Source organism: Centropristis striata, chromosome 12 (assembly GCF_030273125.1).
Source record: "Centropristis striata isolate RG_2023a ecotype Rhode Island chromosome 12, C.striata_1.0, whole genome shotgun sequence".
NCBI classification, from domain to species: Eukaryota; Metazoa; Chordata; class Actinopteri; order Perciformes; family Serranidae; genus Centropristis; species Centropristis striata.
Genome location: NC_081528.1, coordinates 12,098,939 through 12,118,111, shown reverse-complemented (window position 1 = coordinate 12,118,111; position 19,173 = coordinate 12,098,939). Strand labels below are relative to the sequence as shown.

Sequence of the window (19,173 nt, the reverse complement as noted above, 5' to 3'; positions counted from 1 at the left end):
TTAAGCCTAACCATTTTTCCTTGACTTAGGAAAGAGCTTTTGGTGCCTAAACCTCACTGTTTTACAGCATTAACAACATGTTAAAACCATGATCACGATGTTTATATTGTATTACTTTAATCTTGAGGTGCTGTTTCTTCCACTGCAGTGAACTGAAACAAGTGATTCACAAATAGTGATACTGCCAGTGATCACCCACCTTTAATGTCTCTGTCTGTCAGGGCTCAAGCTCAGGTTCACTGATCGTGGATGTCTATTGTTTGAAGTTTTTTAAAGCTGCACACAGGCCTTTGTTGAATATTGGTAATATATTATTTATGCAAGCTGCCTCGGGACAGCAGCATCACAAAACTTTGAAATAAAAGCCCAGTAATTAGTTATATTATTTATGTATTTACCTATACGAAGTTACTTCAGAAACGGAATTTTAAAGCATTCTGCACCTCCTCTGCAAGGTGCATTATATATTATTCAGTAATAAAGTCCGTCGTGTTTCTTTAGAGTTGTCAAAGTACCATGCTGTGCAAAAGTTCAAACTCGAAATATGAACCGAATGGGAAATAAAGAAACTTCTATCTGACTTTTTAACATTTTTATTAAATGTTGCAAAAGGAGCTCCTGCAGAAAGCTGCTGCTGTAGCTCTGCACTCCATCTCCACAGTTGATCTTCTCTAGCCAGACCCACATAATAATACAAATAGGCAAACAATGGGAGTTGTTGACCAAGGTGCTTGGAATCTGTTCAAAATATTGTTGGCAAATATATATATATATATATATATATATATATATATATATATATATATATATATATATGTATACACATCATCAGTAGGGTACAACTAACCTGTCTCACAACAGTCTAAACCCAGCTCACGTTCCCTATTAGTGATAGGAGATGATATAAACCAGTATTAACTAGTGATATAATTTACATTCTGTGTATACTGTGCGTAGCTGGCCCTTTAGTCTCACTTTATGTATTTGGCTACTTGTGGGCAATGTTGCAAATCAGTGAGCAGGACTATTTTACGACAATATTGGATTTTGCATAAATGTGAAGTACCTTTATTTAAGACTGCACTGGTCAATATAGAAGGTGCCATTCTTGGTGATGAAACTACAGAGAAATATTGTCCTTCTTTGTGGATCTCGTCAGCTCAGTGAAGTATTTTAGTGTCTTTCAGCTAATTGTTTTTTTATTCTTTTCAGTCTGCAGCTCCGCTTCCACGCAACCTTGTTCCCGGTGCTGCAGACAGACACAGTTAGTGACGAGCTGGTGAACATAGTGAAGAATTTAGAAGCTAAAGAGCCAGTTCCCTCTAAAGGAAAGCCAAAATGAAATTAAACTCATGCCTGCCGGGTGTGTTAATATGACATTTTTCTACTAACACAGTAACCATAATAACTTTATATGGTGATAGCATGTCAATGTTGTGTTGTCATCTTATTCCACTGCCTCATAGTGGAAAAATGTTCAAAAAAAAGGGTCCATTTCAGACAAAGTTATGTTTTATTACTGGATTATGATTATTGTTGCATTGTGTGTCCATCACTTCAATGGGTGGATCTAATTTTAATTATTTAATAAACTGCTGGATATCTTATATTTTTCTTTTTTATCACCATCATCATTATTATCATTATATTCTTTAACTTTGTTTGATACTTTATTAAATTTTTCTTATTCCTTATTTACTTATTTGTGTAAAAAATGCACTTGTATGTCTCATGCCTGTGCCTTTAAAAGAAAAGAAAAACGCATGCATCCTGAGTTTGTGAATAAAACATGTTGTATAAAAAACATGGCTTGCTTAACTCAATCCATAATATCACAACCTAAATAATTAATAATGAAAAGGAAAAAAGTACAATATTTGCCTCTAAACTGTAGTGGCACAGAGGTATAAAGTGAATTTTAATTTTAACATTAATGGAAATACTCAAGTAGAGTACCTCAAAAGTACTTGAGTAAATATACTTAGTTACATTCCACCTATAATTATCAGGATCATGCATTTGCTGCATGTTTCCTCTTGGTGGTGGTGTTTTTACGACCGTCTGTGAACGCAGCATGTGGCTCAGCTAACTTGTTGCACAACCGGAGAAACGCCTCCTCTCCTCCTCCTCTCCTCTCTGCCTATGTGTGTATTTTAGCTGCAGCTCTGCCTCAGCTGCTCTCACTCTGCTTACTTACTAATCCGAGCACAAACATGGCTGCTAACCGAGTGATCGTTTACGGCGGTAGAGGAGCTCTGGGCTCAAAGTGTGTCCAGCACTTCAAATCCAAAGGATGGGTGAGTGTGAGCTGTCAGCCCTACTGACCTAGCATGGGATGCTAACTCTCTGCGCCGCTAAGTGATGAGCTAACTGTAAATCTGTCTGTATTATTAAATTAAATTAACAGTGGGTCGCTTCCATCGACATGGCTGCAAACGAGGAGGCTAACGAGAACGTGATTGTGAAGTTGTGTGAATCTTTCACGGAGCAGGCAGGACAGGTGAGCTGCACCTCACAGTCAGTATAATGAATTAAATATAGTTCATATTTCTGACTCATACATGTGAAACTGAGGAGCTACCAGGCAGCAGTATAACTGTTAGAGTCAGTTAAAGTCTAACTGTTGATATAAATTCAGTAAATCATAATTACGATGTGTTTATTGTTTTGTTTTTGCTTTGCTAGAAAATGTGTATGCTAATGCTGCGTTCAAGTTGCAATAGAAATACAGGAAATTTGAGAATATAATTGCATTCAGACTTTATTAAGGACACAGCACATGGCACGATGAAATACAAACGCATAGAAGAAAATAAAAGTGGAGAAAAATATATTATCATAAATTTACGTACATCAAAAGCCAGTTATTCCACCAACCAGATCTTGATTCATGATTGGTTGAGGCTGAAATAAGACGGTTGCACTGCAGCAGATTCACACTGTCATTGTAAGCTTTTTACTGAACACTTACTGAATTTACAGGCCAATATGTTTACCTGTGGATATAATTTCCACCCTGTCTGTCAATGTCTTTATCGTCTGATAGATCATCATCATTAAATCTTTTATTTACTTAATTTTTTTTCACTACAGAATTGCTGGTTTGACTGCTTTGAGTCATGAGACTTCATTCATTTGGAGTCCAACAATAATATATACTTTTTTTTTTTTATATGAAACTGTATTATATATTTTCAGCCTTATTAAAAGTCCATCAATTAATAATTTGTATTGTTTATTCAGTTAATGCTGCTTACAACCTAAAAGGTCACCGCAAGACAAAAAAATGTAATTATGTAATCCATCTATTCTTGGCGGATATATGAAAGCGTATGAACAAATTTTTATGGATTTATTTATCAAGTTTATATGACCATATAAAATATATTAAAACCTAATGTAACATATTGACAAGATGTAATAACCAATAAAACCATATAATAAATATAAAACATAAAAAAATCAATACATATTAAATATAAAAACACATAAAATATTTAATATAATAAAATAACAAAAAAATATAAGCAATAAAAATATTCACAGTAAATAATAAATATAAAAAGGGGTATAAAATGTTATAAAGATAAATATAATAAAACATAAGAAGTAATAATATTTTTGAAAAATATATACATTAAAGGCTAGGTTTGAAGCTCCTTTCTCCTACAGCTCCATCCTTGAGACCATAGGACATATTTGCATTTTTCTTTTTTTGCAATAAAGTTAATTAAAGAGTTCCCTGTATTCATCACCTACTGTGAACGGTTTTTCCAATTTTCCAAATGTTGTTTGTTGACCTGAACGCAGCACAGAATGTGTACTAAACATTTCCAGCTGGTGTCTGAACTGAGAGCTTGTTGACATTTAAATGGCGTTCGCCCTGTGGCGTTATGAAAAGGCGTCAGTTATTATCTCTCATTTCGTGCAGGTGACGACTGATGTGGCCCAGTTGCTAGGGGAACAGAAAGTGGATGCCATCTTGTGCGTGGCGGGAGGATGGGCTGGAGGAAGCTGCAGTTCCAAAGGTCAGAGTTTAGCTTTGTGTTTGCTGTAACATTAATCATCAGCCATTTTTTCCCTGCAGCCATTCAGGCCTACATTTAAACTCAGGCTGAATAAATGTACAGTAAATAAGAACCAGCAAGTTAGCTTAGCTTAGCGTAATGACTGGAAACAGTAGGAAACAGCTAGCATGGCTCCTTCTTAAAGTAACAGAATCCTCCTTGTATTTTCCAAACTAAAAAAGGTGAAGAATTATTAAGATGCCAGTGATTTAAATTGTCTTTTTTTTTTTTACTTTTCCAGATTTATACAAAAACACAGATCTGATGTGGAAGCAGAGCGTGTGGACCTCCACTATCTCCAGCCACCTTGCTGCTCAGCACCTAAAAACAGACGGACTGTTGACCTTGGCCGGGGCCAAAGCAGCCCTGTCGGGCACCGGAGGTGAGGCCACATCGTCTGTGTTTACCGTTCTCCTCGTGATGACCTGGTTTGGCCTTGTGTCACGTCAGGGTTGTGGGCAGACTTTGATATATTGGAGACTACATTGTGCATTTAGCGTTGTTGTCCAACCTGCCAATCCAAATTAGGTAGGTAATAGAAAGAGCTGCAGGGCTTTGACCAGGGAATTGACATACTGATCAGACACACAGGGAGGGATCTCACACAGCTCACAACAGTGCGAGGAAAAGGTGTCGATAAAATGGATCCAAGAAACAAAACAAGGGGGAAAAAGATAGAATAGTTAATGAGCTCTGGGGTTCGTCCCACAACAACCTGTGCTCTGTTAGTGTCCTTGAGCAATTGACTCAACCCTGACCTGCTCATTTTACTGCACACAGGGCTGAATAATTACAATGTGACTGATTGGGGTTTATTTAAGCAGCCATGAACTACAGAGTGAAATAAACAAAATGCAGTAGAATACGACGGTTTATAATGTTGTTTAAAAATTCTAATAGTCCGGAGCTGTAACAGAGAGGCTGATGGTTATTAAACATCTCCAGAGACACAGATGGATTTCAACTGTTGGCTAAGTCGTACTTCTTTCGTTTCGTACTTCGTTTTTTCGAATAAAGCTTCAAATATTTCTCATTATATTTTATGATTAAAACCCTTAAAGAAATCTTTTGGAACACCAAGCAAATCCAGATACATGATATGATGTTTTTTTGTCATAACTAAAGTAATTTACTATAATAATGTTGGAGTGCACAAAAAAGCTTAACTTCATATTTTTTTGATGCTGTGTGTGTTGATTTAATTCTACCAGTAGACATCCATTGTTAACGTGCCACCATCTGGCCTCATGTCAGTCTCTGTGGCATCCAGAGAGGCTTTGGTTTGGAGCCATGTGATGTCCAGTCTCCGCTGTATCCAAGCTAACCATGTGATGGGCCGATATCCAACTCCACAGCAATACAAAGTCCTGGCTCAGCAGTCTGCACAAAGCTCATTGGCTGCTAGCTTATAGAGAGAATGACTCAGCAGTTGTGGCTCGGCACACATTGTCCATGTAGACGGAGTGTTTGCTGCTCTCATGCAGTTTTGGGGTTCCTGATATCTATTGTTCTCGTTTGACTGAGCTTTTATTTACTGTATGTAGGAACCTGCAGCTGTCTGCAGAGCAGCTTCATTAGGGATTTTAAACACAAAGGAACTTTTTTTTCTCTATGAAGCCATATGTGGGCTCTAATTAAATGTGAATCAATATCAAGAGCCACATGCTAAGCAATATAACAAACACTGTTGAGAGGCACTCCGTCCTTCCTTCTGTGTGCTTTGATCAAACAAAGTGAGTAAAAGAGTTAATGAGCGTCGATCAAATCCAGATCATCTCTGCTTCTGAAACAAGAAAAGCAGATTAGGATAACTCGTAAACTTTGAAGGGTGTTGTAAATTAAATTATTAATGTAAAATTGATTGAATGAACAAAATCATGTTTCCTGTTCTGATTCAATTACAATTTGAAATTCCAAAGCCAGTTTAAAAGGTAACAGACCAAGAAAGAGTCGTCAAACCTCGTGAAAGGTTTTTCAGTAATCCTAAACTTTGATTTAGGGTTTAAAACAGAGGTTGAGCCCCAGACAGATGGGGGTCCTTTCTGTGCTTGTGACTTTTTCTTAATCCCCATTATCCTCTAAAATAGACTAAAGATAGCTTTCAGTTTTTGGATGAACAGCCAACAATGTTATTAATTGTGTCAAAGGAGCTTGTTGCCTTTTAACTTCAACACAGATGCATTGTCAAGTTTTTGTTTGCACAACCAGTAGATGAAGATTAACCTGTGACATCAGAATCAGAATAGCCTTGAACATGAAGAAACTATTGGCTGAATGATTCCTTTGTTTAGACGCTTCGGTTTTAAGCTTCTTCTGGTCCAGTTTCCTGTTGCATCTTCTTCTCTGAAGCTTGTTGCATCAGCTGCTTATAATTAAACACATTTAAGATATAATGTAAACATTTATTTTGTAGAAGTTTACTGAATTAAAACAATTGGCACCATTTAAAAACTATTTCTGGCGTTGAGATTTTTTGTAACTAAATTGTTACACTAAGTACAGCTACTAAGTTCTCTGTTTAACTCTTTCATAGTAGTAATAACTAAACTAAGGGTGCTCCGATCAGGATTTTGGGGGGCGATTGCTGGATGCAGTATTGGCTGATACTCATCACCATTCACGGAGTCTATTTTAAGCCTTCAGTTTATCATGTAGCATTATTTTACTCCTTCTATCCTCCATCACCCAATTTTATGCCATTTGTAATTAGGATGTGTTGATGGATGCACATTGTCTATCAGTCTCTGTCTTATCAGGTACAAGGTGCATCAAAGCCTGTTGATTTAACCGCCATCGGAACCATTGCATGACTGACTGGCATCTCTAACTCGTGCTGCTTTTGATTTTCCTCCTAGTGGGAAAAACAAAAAGCTTGTAATAAAAGCCATGTCACCACCCCTTGTTCCTCTTGTTCTCATTGGTCTGTTTTCTGTAAGCCTGTCATAAGATTGGTTTAGTGTGGTGGGCAGATGCTTTGCATTCTTCAACAAGCTTGTTAGATGTATGGGGGGGAAACACTTCCAGATGCTGAAGCTACAAAACATTCCTGTAACTATATCCATGGTAACTATGGTGTAAAAAATCTTGAGGCGTGAGAGAAAAGAACAAGCAGTTTGGGATGTTTTATATGTATTAAGTTAATTAAATGGGACTCGCTTACATCCTTCCTGTCTGAGCCAAACACACCTGGTGACCACTTCAGTTTTAAAAGTCTTAGGCTGTTTCTTCCATAGATTCTCCAATTTCTTTCCACTTGACCTCTCGCTACTAAATCAATGTCATCCACTGCCGGCACAGTGTGTGTTGCATTTGATGCGGTTGATGTTGCCTTTTGCAGTCTGAATTTCCTCTAGGAGGCTAAAAGAAATGTTCTATGTGTTCCCTGCAGGCATGGTTGGCTATGGCATGGCCAAAGCTGCTGTCCACCAGCTGTGTCAGAGCCTCGCAGCAAAAAACAGCGGGATGCCATCAGGAGCCGCTGCTGTGGCTATACTACCGTAAGTACTGCAGAGAAATGTTGTGATGCACATTTAGTCCTGAGGTGGTGATTTTAGAACATCACACTTACTGGTAGGGGTCTTTTTAAAGTAAAAGTCCACCAAATCCCCTCCACCTGTACCTGTAGGCCTCAGAGGTGGATCTGAGAACGCTTTTGACTCGCTTTTTTGTCGGGGATAGCAGCTGTAGTCAGCTTGGATTCACAGCAGGTACAATCAACGGCACAGAAAATATGTCAAAACACACCTGCGGCATGATTCACCCACTGGCAGATGATGCAAATGTGAGTATTTGACACTCAAAATATCAGAGTCTGTACAGTGAAATAAGCACTTTGCTACAAACCTACAAAGTCTCACTAATGGTAAGATTGTCTACTTTTCCACATTTAGAAGCAAAGAACTCTACTGTCTCAAAAAGAATGTTAAGCTTTTACCTCAACCTGTGAAAAATGTAAAGAAATGTATTCATTTATGATTTCTAAGCAAATACGACTAATTTAATCAATTACTTGTTTCATAATTTTTTTACTTGATTGAAATCTTCGTTTTATTTTACGGAATCTGAACCACTACTTGTACTGCATTATTAAAAAGTAATATGACAACATAATAATTTAGTTTGTTAACATGGAAGCCTAATGGACTAACTAACTAATGGAGCCTCTCGTGTCTGACGGGCTGTGCAGTTTACTTCAGAGCTTAAGCAGACTAAATTTCTCAAGGGATGGGTACTAGATAAGTATGTGTTTTTTCTTGTGCCGCTGAGACATGATATGAGTGTGTCTCAAAGAGAATAATACTGTGGCAATATGGCAAAATTTTGGATTTAAAGCAGTCAAAAGAGGTGATCCAAAATGCCATTAAAATGAATGGACATAGTTACTGTGGATACTGTCCGCCGGTATCAAGTTGTTTTTGAGTGCATGCACAGAATGGATCGGGAACTCAAAAGGACACTGTTAATCTCCCAATGCTAACATTAGCACTAGATAGCTAGCTTGATTAGCAATGGGCTTCTATTATTCCAAATTATTCTTTTAGTGTCTTTTAGTCAAAGTGAACAAGACATTTTAAGAGACCAAAATGTTACAATTTACTTTGATGAACTGAAAACACAGGAGGAAGGAGTCAAAGTCAATCACAGGCTAACCTGACCTAAAGTGGGAACATTTGGTGAACCAGCCCTTTTTTTTGGCTTTATATCAAACACGATTTGTATCTTTTACTTCGGCCCAGTATCTCCATTGTAGTAAAATGGTTATCTTTTGGTTTGGCACTGTTAAACGGATAAAACAACAACATTGAAGTTGTCACTTTTGGCTCTGGGAGACTGATGTTCATTTTTCATATTTCATAGACAAATCAATAGACAGTTAGTTGCAGCTTTGATATTTATTGCTCTTGCAGTTAAACATTTTAGGCCTTGGGCTGGCTCTAAAATGGGGAATAATAGAACAGAATAGCGACACCAGACAACCTTGTATGTTGTCGACTGAAGCAACAATAGGAGACTTTTAGACTTCTTTGAATTGAACAGCCAGAGACATTGTAATGATGGCAATAAAATACACACAGCAAGTCCATGAAGATATATGAAGATGGATGGTCTGTGATGCTTTATGACAAAGTGAGTTTATTTTTGTTTCTTGTTCCCCTGCATGAAGCTCTCACTCACTTCTTGTCCAGTATCATTGTTTTGTTTTGTTCTTCTTAATTTAATTAGTTTTTGTTGGCCGTAGAGTCCACATCCAGCAGCAACAACAGTTTTATTGCCAATATATAAAGGTTTTTTGTTAGTGTTGATGTGAACCTTTTCTTTTATTACAGCCTCGTTTTGTGCTTAAGGTTGACGGAATTGTTTTATATTTAACATAAATATCTTGCACAGTGCAGCTTTTAACACAATGACGCTGCAAGCAGCCAGTAAAAGGAGTAAAGATGAAACCTACTGTGCTGTAAAATTAGCCGTGTGTCACATTTCTTTCCTTTTGTTATGTTCAATAGAAAGGTGCACAGATAAGCTGCAGGAATTAAAGGTGGATCCAGCTGCCGGTCCATCTCTTGGTTATGCACATGATCTGTTTTAGATGATTGACGCACACAGAAGCTTGTGAATCATGACCCCCAACCACCCACCCTCCCGTCCTCTGTTCTGTTATTGAATTTTAAACCATTGTGGGTTTTTTTGCACTGTCATCGTGAGAAGCTGGAAATGTTTTTTTTCAGGGGGTATCCTGCTCCGGCTCTCTCTTTGGCTGCATAGAATCTGCCTCTCCAATATGCTGTCACATCTGTTCAGCATTAGCTCCATGACTTGCATTTCTGTTACAGGCTGCATCCCCCAACCCCCAACTCCTCCTGAACCATCGTGTACCAACACTGTGTAGCATTTGTACAGTAAAAAAATATAACTAATTATCTTATTTCCCCCTTCAGTATTTCTGCAGTTAAATACTACTTTATGAAAATATGTTTTTTTATTTAAATGCATGTTTTTAGCTTTTAATTGCTGATGATTCCCCCTGAAATACTACAGTACATCTAGGCCATGATGTTTTGTTGTTCATAAACTACTGCACAGGGACATTGCATGTAAATATTAGACTAGATGCACTAAAGGTGACAAGAAAAGCATGCCGTGTTGAATTGCTAAGTGATATTTGAATTCATGAATATAATAAAACGTGATGCAAATGAATGAATCTCTTTTTCTCTCTGTGGTCTGTGTGTGTGGAGGTGCTGCAGTCTGCCTGTTCTCTCACTCTCCCTCTCCCTCTCGCTCTCTCTCTGCCGCTCACTGCCCTGATTGTCATCTGGTTTAATTTGACAGGGTTACCTTGGATACGCCAATGAACAGGAAGTTCATGCCTGACGCAGACTTCGGCTCCTGGACACCGCTGGAGTACATTGCAGAGTGAGTGCTGAAGCGAATAATGATTCTTATTTTTATTTACAGGTTGCAGAAAGCTCTGTGACACGCTCAGATTTATTTTCATCAATATAAATGTACTAAATATTTGCTTGCTTCTGCTCTCAAGTCATATTTAAATAATGTTTGCACTCTAATCTGTATTTGGTTTTCATACAAACCATCGTAAAAAAATATTTTCATGGATCTGTGCATAAGTCATTCAGCACATTGTTATTTAAGTTGTTCTCAAGAATCTAAACCATGACAAAGGATTTGGCCAATCACCGGTCATTTCAGAAAGAGGATGTTTCCATTGTCTGCTCTACAAATTCAGATGTGTGTGCTTGTCCTGTCAGACGGTGAAAGCTTGATTCAATGGGTGAAACTCCTGCAGGAAAAGTTGCTATTCCAGTATTGTCAAAAACTGTCTACACTTCAAAGCAACCCCCCAAAAAGGACGAGACTTTTCAAAAAGAGGTATAAAGAGAGTCTGACAATAAAAGCAACTGAACACATGTCAATATCGGCGAAGCTTTTCACAGATTGAGAGAAAATAATGTTAATAGTTTAGCCTTCTGCTACCCGTAGCCAAAGGCTCACAACTGAGGCTAATTCAAGTTCATTTAATGCAGCTAGAGCCTCAAATCACAGTCCCTGATCTCAGAGGGCTTTACAGGCCCACATAGAAAACAGGATGGTTAATCTCAAAGAATTGCCGCTACATAACATTGTGATCTTGATCAGGATTTCTAAAATGAAAGACTAGGACTCATACAGGTTACTGTATGAAGAGCAGTGCAGAAGTGTGGTGGGAGGGGCTGGGAACAACAAGGGGAGAGCTGCAGAAGGATGACTGTTCTGGCTTTTTTTTTTTTTTTTTTTTTTTTTTTTTTTGCCTTTTCTGAAAAACTGCCTATCCCAGAAAAATAAAATGTCAATAAGCCAATACATTTACATTATCACTCTGCTAAGTTCAGTGTTCTGATATAGCTATTTCATCACAACCACTCACTATTATCCTGCCACATACAGCCATATACTGTGCTTCCACTGATATTTCCCAAAGTGCCTTAACACTGATCTCTTTCAGTTGGAAATGTAGTTTACTTGGCTGGATATTGCAATAAATCACCAGTGGTTTCTAGTTAAGTTGGTGAGCATATTGACTTAATTACAAGAATACAATATAACATAATGTTACATGCTCAAACATACACATTAGGTTTAAATAATATGAAAATATTCCAGTATTACAAGGTACTGCTCTCATCCGTGGCCATAAACGGTGAACTCGGATGATTTGATTTATGCTCAACTGTTACTCAGATGTTGTGAGTCTGAGGACATAACGGTACGTGTTTTACATTCTCTCCATCCTCTACATGTCTCTGATACTGAAACATGGCTCACCGTTTTGCTAAACTGTTGAGGCTACTGTTGGCACATACTTTTAAAGTCTCTCTGATTCTTGAGTTCCCAAAAAGCTCTTTGATTCTGAGGAACCGACAGCGTAAATAAACATCACATTTACCTTTTTGATGCTTCAGATCAGAGAAACATTTTTCAGCGATTAAACTACACTAAAGCTACTGGAAACACCTCACATGATATTAACTGGCTGAGCTCACGAATGAACCGGTGGTTGGTCACATATGCATGTCAGATTTATTATTAAAAGAGCGAGAGAGGGAATCGAAATGTGACATTTCACCGCCAGCTGGAGAAATGGATCTAGCTGCTCTGGCAGAACAATATGATTGATGGCGCAGGTGTGTGCATGTTTGTTTTTCTTGCTTGCTGATCACTGAGGCTCATGAAGTGTATTATTTATGACATTTTATTCTCACTTACTTACCACACGTGCCTGATATCAAATGTCAAATCTACTGCAAACTACGAAAAATATGGAACAAACTCATCATATTTTGGTATTTAAACAATGTCAGTGTGAGTTTGGAATTTGATATATTTTCACAAAAGTTTCACTTATTGTCTGAATGTGTTTAAACAACGAAAATACCTGGACTGTGTTATTTGATTCTAATTAAAGTTTTAATTAAATTTGAGTAATTAGCGCACTGGAAACAGCATGTTGTGAGAGTACTAGAAGTTGCTAAATAAATGCCTGGAGCATTTGGAGACAAGTTTGTGTTTATGCTCTGTGTAGGCCAGCAGAGATAAAATGGGATTTGATCCAGTTTGATAATCCCCAGGGATACAGAGGAGGGTCTAAGGACGGGAATAGAAACAGTCGGTGTGGCGGGAAGTGACGGGAGGTCACTAAGTCATTAAGCCTAATGCTCAGTGTCCCTTTTCCGAACTGCTCTACTCACGTCTTAGTTTAAATGACAAACCTAATTTATTAAACTGGTGCACGACTGTGTATCCGTGGAAAGATCTTATTTCCAGTTGCTATCATTGCTTTGGGAACACAGATTGTCAAATTCATTATTCAACTCCTATAAATCTGTCATTTTACAGTTACCCTCTGTCCACTGATAAGTTTAATCACTTTTTAAAAAATACATTCCTAGTGCTTATTGGAGCTAATTATTTGCCAATATTAGTGTAAATAGAGATACTGATACCAAAACAACACTTATTTTTAATATTTTCCTGTTTCTTTGCGTTTTTCATAAAACAACCATTTTTTTCTTTCCCCAAAAGAAGCCAAACCTAAAGGGAAAGTTTTTAGATTTTTTTTTTTTTGGAACACCAAAGTCAAACAATAACAAACTAATCGATTTGAGGCAGCGAAAATAGTGTTCAGATAGTTACTAATAGTAATTAATTGTAATGGCTTTATTGCAAGTCGTACAAATGCAAACTTGACGAAATTAGCACAAAAAAATGACAATTAAACTGTATGAAAAATTATCATGAGTAGGGTTAATGATAATTACTTTTTATCACACCTTTTAAAAAAAACCAAAAGGCTAAAAAGTGTGACTGAACCAGACTAAGACAATATTAAGGTACAAATTTATACAAAAAGATAGAAAATTCTAGTGGACAGCAGGCAAATTAGCAAGTAATATTTATCAGGAAAAATAAATAAATAAACCCAGATACACAAACACAAAAAAATGCAAATAGGCAGAAGCTTCATAGACAAAAAAAAAAACAAAACAGTAAAAAGGAGATAATATCCAGTTAATGATGAATTCACGTGAACACTTTTGTAAACTCACTGCTGTGTTGATGAAAGGATGCTTCAGTTCATCTGATCTGTTCACATCTTACAAAAGGTTGGCGCTCACTACATTTCCATATGATAAAGCTGCACTGATATTTATGGTGTTGAATTGACATAGGTGATATAAGGTATTCTTATACTACAGAGTAAAACAGACAATTCTGAATAAAGACATTAACATAAAAGGGGTTTCGACTGCCGAAGTAATCGCTGTATTTTCTTTGTTTTACTCCAGAATGTTCTTCAACTGGGCCACAGGAGTGGACCGGCCGGCTTCAGGAAGCCTGATGCAGCTGGTGACCTCCGGAGGTGAAACTCAGGCTGGGGTTGCGCAGTAGAGGAGTGGAGCTGTGGAGACGGTGATGGGGGTTAGGAGGGAGAGAGCGGGAGAGATGAGGAGATGGAGAAGCCCAGAGATAGAGCCTGGGAGAGAGGGGAGGAGGTTGGAGAGATAGAAGGAGGAGTGATAAAGAGGTGAAGTAGAGAGGTGGTGACGGAGGGGAGCTGGATAACGTAAGGAGGTGGAGAGGAGACGGCCAGATGGGTTCGTTTGGATGGGGGCTCTTATTGCAAATGCAGCCTCGGAGCGCCATCTAGCTGTAAAGCCCTGAAATGATCCCACTCTCACAGTCACAGTTAGATCTGCAGTGATGGTACAGACACACACTCTCCATTCTTGCAGAACAAATTTTGAAGACTTATTCAAAGTATTCTGTCAAAGATCAGTGAAGTGTGTTAAATAGGAAATATTTCAAATCAAAATGTATGTGGCTCTTTTTTTTCGGTTGAAGCTATCACTGATAAAGATGCATATATAATTGGTTATACCACACCATTATAATTCTCTGTCACCGCAGTGTTGTTACGGTAATTATAATGGAGAAAATTGCTGAAAACCAATGAGCTGTTTTGCACCCTTCCTCCAAAAAGCATAGCAACTTCATACCTTCAGTACTAGCTATTTTACAACATCTGAGAAATCCAACACTTACCGTGTCACATGTGAGATCTGTAGACCTTTATTGTTTGTCCTGTATCTCGTCCCTGATGGTTTTCTGCCTGCAGCAAAAAAAACAACAACTCAAAGTCAAAGAAAGCCGCTGTCTTCTTCTCTCAAACGGACAATACGTGTAAAGTGGAGTGGCCTTATTTTATGTTCGTAGCTATCAAGTCAAAGTGTCCTTGGTGTCCGTGGTTGTGAAAAAAAAAATGGTGCTCTGTTCCTGTTGTGGGTTTTCTAAGTCGTGTATTGTAACTGTGTCAAATTCACAATAAAAAGAGTCAAACTTAAAGATCAGTTTGAGGTTCAAAGTTCATTTTTTTACTTTGGAAACATCAGTTAAAAATAAAATATTCTCATCATTAATATTCTCATTCAAAATAATCTCATCTCAAGATCCATTTAGTGTCCGTTCTGAAGCTGTTAACTATAACAAATGTTCAAAATCACTCCGTATTCATTTTATAGTGCATTTTGTTTACTGTGCACCATTAGTTTTAAATATATGCACTTTATAGTGCCCTCAAAAATACCATAAATGCAGTAAAATTTCACCAGGCTCACCAGGAGCATATTAAATGTCAGCGATAACACTTATTGTTCAAAATTTCTTTTTACTTCTTCCTATAAAGTAAACTATTGGGTGCTGTCGTATTGGGAGCGAGTAAACATGGGATTGATTTCAAACACTGGTGAGTTTTCTCAGTTTTGGAAGTTTAAATGGTAAAATAACTTTTTTTTCTAAGCTTAAAGTTCAATTATGACCTCATAAATAATTGAAAAAAGAAAATTGCTTTAAAGTCTTTGGATCGAGGTATAGTTGTAAAACCAATTCTGCATAACATTTATCATGCTACCGATTATGTGTTACTGCTTATCCTTCTCAGGGTTGGAGTGGTTTAGGTTTATTAGTATCCCCATCAGCCATCACCCTCTGCAAAAACTACTTTTTCTTGGTTCTACATTGTTAAAACATAAATATAATGTTGTAAATAGAACAACAAGAGCCCATAGCGGGGCTAGCTTGTATATCATGCCACAGTCAAACCCTATTGTGATTAATGGTAGACTATCTCTTGCAGGGGGCTGTAGCCAACACCAGCTGACCTTGGGCTAGTGGCAGTGTAAACCCCGGACATGTGGCAGGCCTGCAAACATAGGGCTGATGCAGAGACAACCAGTCACTCTTGTATTGTATAGTTTTTGTGGACAATCGGAAAGAAACCACTCAATCAAATTTGCTTTCATGAGCCCAAAAAAAAAAACACAGCTCAACAACTTCCTACTCGACACAACGCTTCCTTGAGTCCTCAGTGATACACCTGCCATGACGAGGTGTCTCGTGACAAAGTCTCTTACAAGGGTTAGAAATAAACACAGATGAAAAACACTCTGCTTCATGGGAAAGAAACAGCAGCTGCAGACTTTCAGCCAACAGCTTAAGATTTAATATGATGTTTAGATATGAAAAAGAGTGAATTATGTTACTATTCAAATCTGTTTTACTACATTTATCCTGGAAGAGAAGTATAAATAGATATATCAGGCTTCAGTGCAGCAGTCCATTTTGTTTGGTTGTTTCATAACCATGATGCAGTCAGATGATCAATGAGTCTAATTTTATAATCACACTGTTGTTGCACAACAATGATTTTACCTTTGACTTTGTACATAGACAATATTTGTCACTAAGAAAAATGTTGATTATCATCAGCCCTTTAAACACCTCAGTATATAAACAACCACTAGATGGTGCTCTCTAATAAGAGTCCCACTGCTCTGCTGCCAGTCTGTGTTTTCAAGTGGAAGTCGTATTAATCAAATGGATGAGTTAACACTCGCAGCTGAATGTGCAACGCCATGCATACGCTGTATAAAAATAACTTACAGAAGGGCCCTTTAGCGTTCACTCTCCTGCACTGAACTGATTGCTGAGCATCCAGGCCTTTCACTTCGCCAAATGCAAATCTCCGCAGCGGCGGCGACATCTGGGAAGACATCAATTTAAAAAGTTGGATTATGACGAATAGATTATTTTACACTCCCATTCCTCTCCGAGCGGGAATGTTGTTGTTGTTCAACCAACCCATATATTCACCTTCGGCGTGGACCAGAATGCACATAAATAGACTACAGGGCAGCTGCTGGGCCTTAGTCTTAAACTCCACTATTTCTCTCGGCCGGCCACAGTTCCAGGGGACTATATGGCTGTTGACAAGCACACTGCAATAAATCAACATGCTGAGGATTAATAGGAAAGAGCAAAGCGCCCCAGCTCACTGTAGCTGATATGTATTTATTCTAGGTGGCGTAGCAATTCATCTCACTGTGTGTGCACGCCCGTGTGTGCGTGTGTGTGTGCGTGTATGTGTTTGTGTGTGTGTGTGTGAGGGCCCCGGGGCGAATTCAACACGTCTATGCATACATTACCTCCCATGATGCCAGCACTATAGAGTGATTGCCCAGGGGGATCGAGTCAATGTTTATCACAGAAAGCGTTTCAGCTGATCAAAGATTACCGCTGAGACAGAGCATGTTGTTCCTGTTTCAGCTGGGGCAGATAAGCTGTCACCCGGCGCCACAGATGCTATTGTTTTGTTCAATGTAAATCTATGAGAAGCAAATTATTTGTGTGTCACAGGTGCAGCCGTGTGCTAAAGAGAATTTATCCACGGTAGTCTTCTGCAGCGGTGGGTTTTTCACATCTCCACTTTAGAGGCTGATGGTGAGTATGGAAATGCAGGATGACTGATGTCGTCTGTTGTCTCGTTCACAAGGAGCCGAGTCACATAAGGTCAACAGGACTATAAAGTCTTAATGCAGCCTGATTATGAATCCCACTTGTTTTCTAGGCAAGACCTGTCATGCATAGCAGCCTGATGGTTATGGTTAGGCAATGACCTCAGGAGTTTAAGGTTAGGACGGGACATTGGCCAACAAATCAGGGACCAGAACAGTATGCTCCATACGAAAAAAATAAATAAAATCTTTTAATTAATTTATGATTTATTATTATAAATATGTTTCCATTTTCTTCTTTACCTTCCAAACTGGCAACACCAAAAACAATTAACTTTCAGCAGCAGCCTCAACTACTTATTTGGACTATATGTGGTGCACATAATATCATTTTTCAATGTTTCAAATCAGAGTAGCTTATGTCTGTGGTGGGAGCGGGTTATGTTGCTTCAGAGGAGCTCCTATCTGCTTGCCCACCATAAACAATTTAATGTATGAGTTTTATCTGATGGCTTTAGATTCCTGTGTTGATCTAAATGCTAAAGCAAAATAACAGATACATGTAATGTTTTGATGGGAAATTTGTCACATTTACAGTCCAAAAATCTCCAAAACTAACTTTTGCATCCTTTCCGTCCCAAACTGGCAACTTCACAATTATAACTGATTATTGAAAGTGTTCACGTTTCCAACAGTGCACATAACGCACAAAATCTATCTTTTAAGTAAAGTAGTTTTTATTCACAGTTTAGGTCTATGAATCACAGATTAGATATTTAACTTAAAATTTTTTAAATCCCAAACTGGCAACTTCACAACAATTATTTAACTTATAACTGATTATTGAAATCATTCGCAAGTTTCCAGCTGCAGCCTTATCTGTTTATTTGGATTAAAATCTGTTATTAGTACACTTAATATATTTTTTAAATGAAGATTGAATTCCGGGTACCTTATGTCTGTGGTGGGAGTGGATCGTTATTCCTTTAAAGGAGCTCCTAGCTGCTCGCCCATCAGAAAGAATTTCACAAGTTCCATCTGATGACTTAAACACAAATGCTGAAGCTGCCTAAATGCATTGACTTGCTGCCACTTGATTTGATGATATTTTCATTAACAAGCAGTTGAACACATGTACCTAATAATGTCCTCACAGTCTGTATACGCACTTTACGGTTATCCTGTTCCTCTTCCATCTTTTGCCTGAGCAACGATGATTTACTGTTCATTTGTGTGTGCGTCATGATTTATTACTTGTTTTTGGCCATGACATCCTTGGAAACGAATCCATCCATCCATTTAAGCATCCAGGTCAAATAAAGGTCTGATAAGGATCCAAAGCAGGTGTAGTGTTTTGTATTATGCACTCCCTTTAGTTTGTTCTCTTTATTTTTTCTATAATGAGGGAAAATGGCAACTAGTCTTACTTTACCTACTTATATTTGATCCTGTCACAGATGTCTCTAATGTTTTAATGTCGCTGTTCAGCTTAATATTATATTAAATGACAGACAGAGTGGTGTTAATGGTCAGTTTAATAAACAGGTGGAGTTGCCTCTAATGGCTCAATGGCTGTACTACACCTCTAACTATGTTTTTTGTTTTTTTCTAACTACTCGGCATGTGAAGTCACATCAGTGATTGTTAGCAGTTGTGTTATACTTTGTACTTACTTTAAAGGGTATTGGTGTCAGGTAACCACCAAGTTCAGTGTGATATAAGGGTAAAATTATGCTAATTTGAGGTCAAACCAGCTCTTG

The 19,173-nt window shown here is 37.9% G+C and overlaps 1 protein-coding gene across 1 annotated transcript; it reads left to right on the top strand.

Moving 5' to 3' along the window:
* The first annotated feature begins 2,135 nt into the window (after nt 1-2,135).
* Nucleotides 2,136-14,971, top strand: qdpra (quinoid dihydropteridine reductase a). Its single transcript, XM_059346387.1, has 7 exons — nt 2,136-2,297; nt 2,408-2,500; nt 3,932-4,028; nt 4,309-4,449; nt 7,456-7,564; nt 10,398-10,481; nt 13,910-14,971. The coding sequence occupies exons 1-7, from the start codon at nt 2,214-2,216 to the stop codon at nt 14,010-14,012; spliced, it is 711 nt and encodes a 236-aa protein (XP_059202370.1). The 5' UTR covers nt 2,136-2,213; the 3' UTR covers nt 14,013-14,971.
* The last annotated feature ends 4,202 nt before the right edge of the window (nt 14,972-19,173 follow it).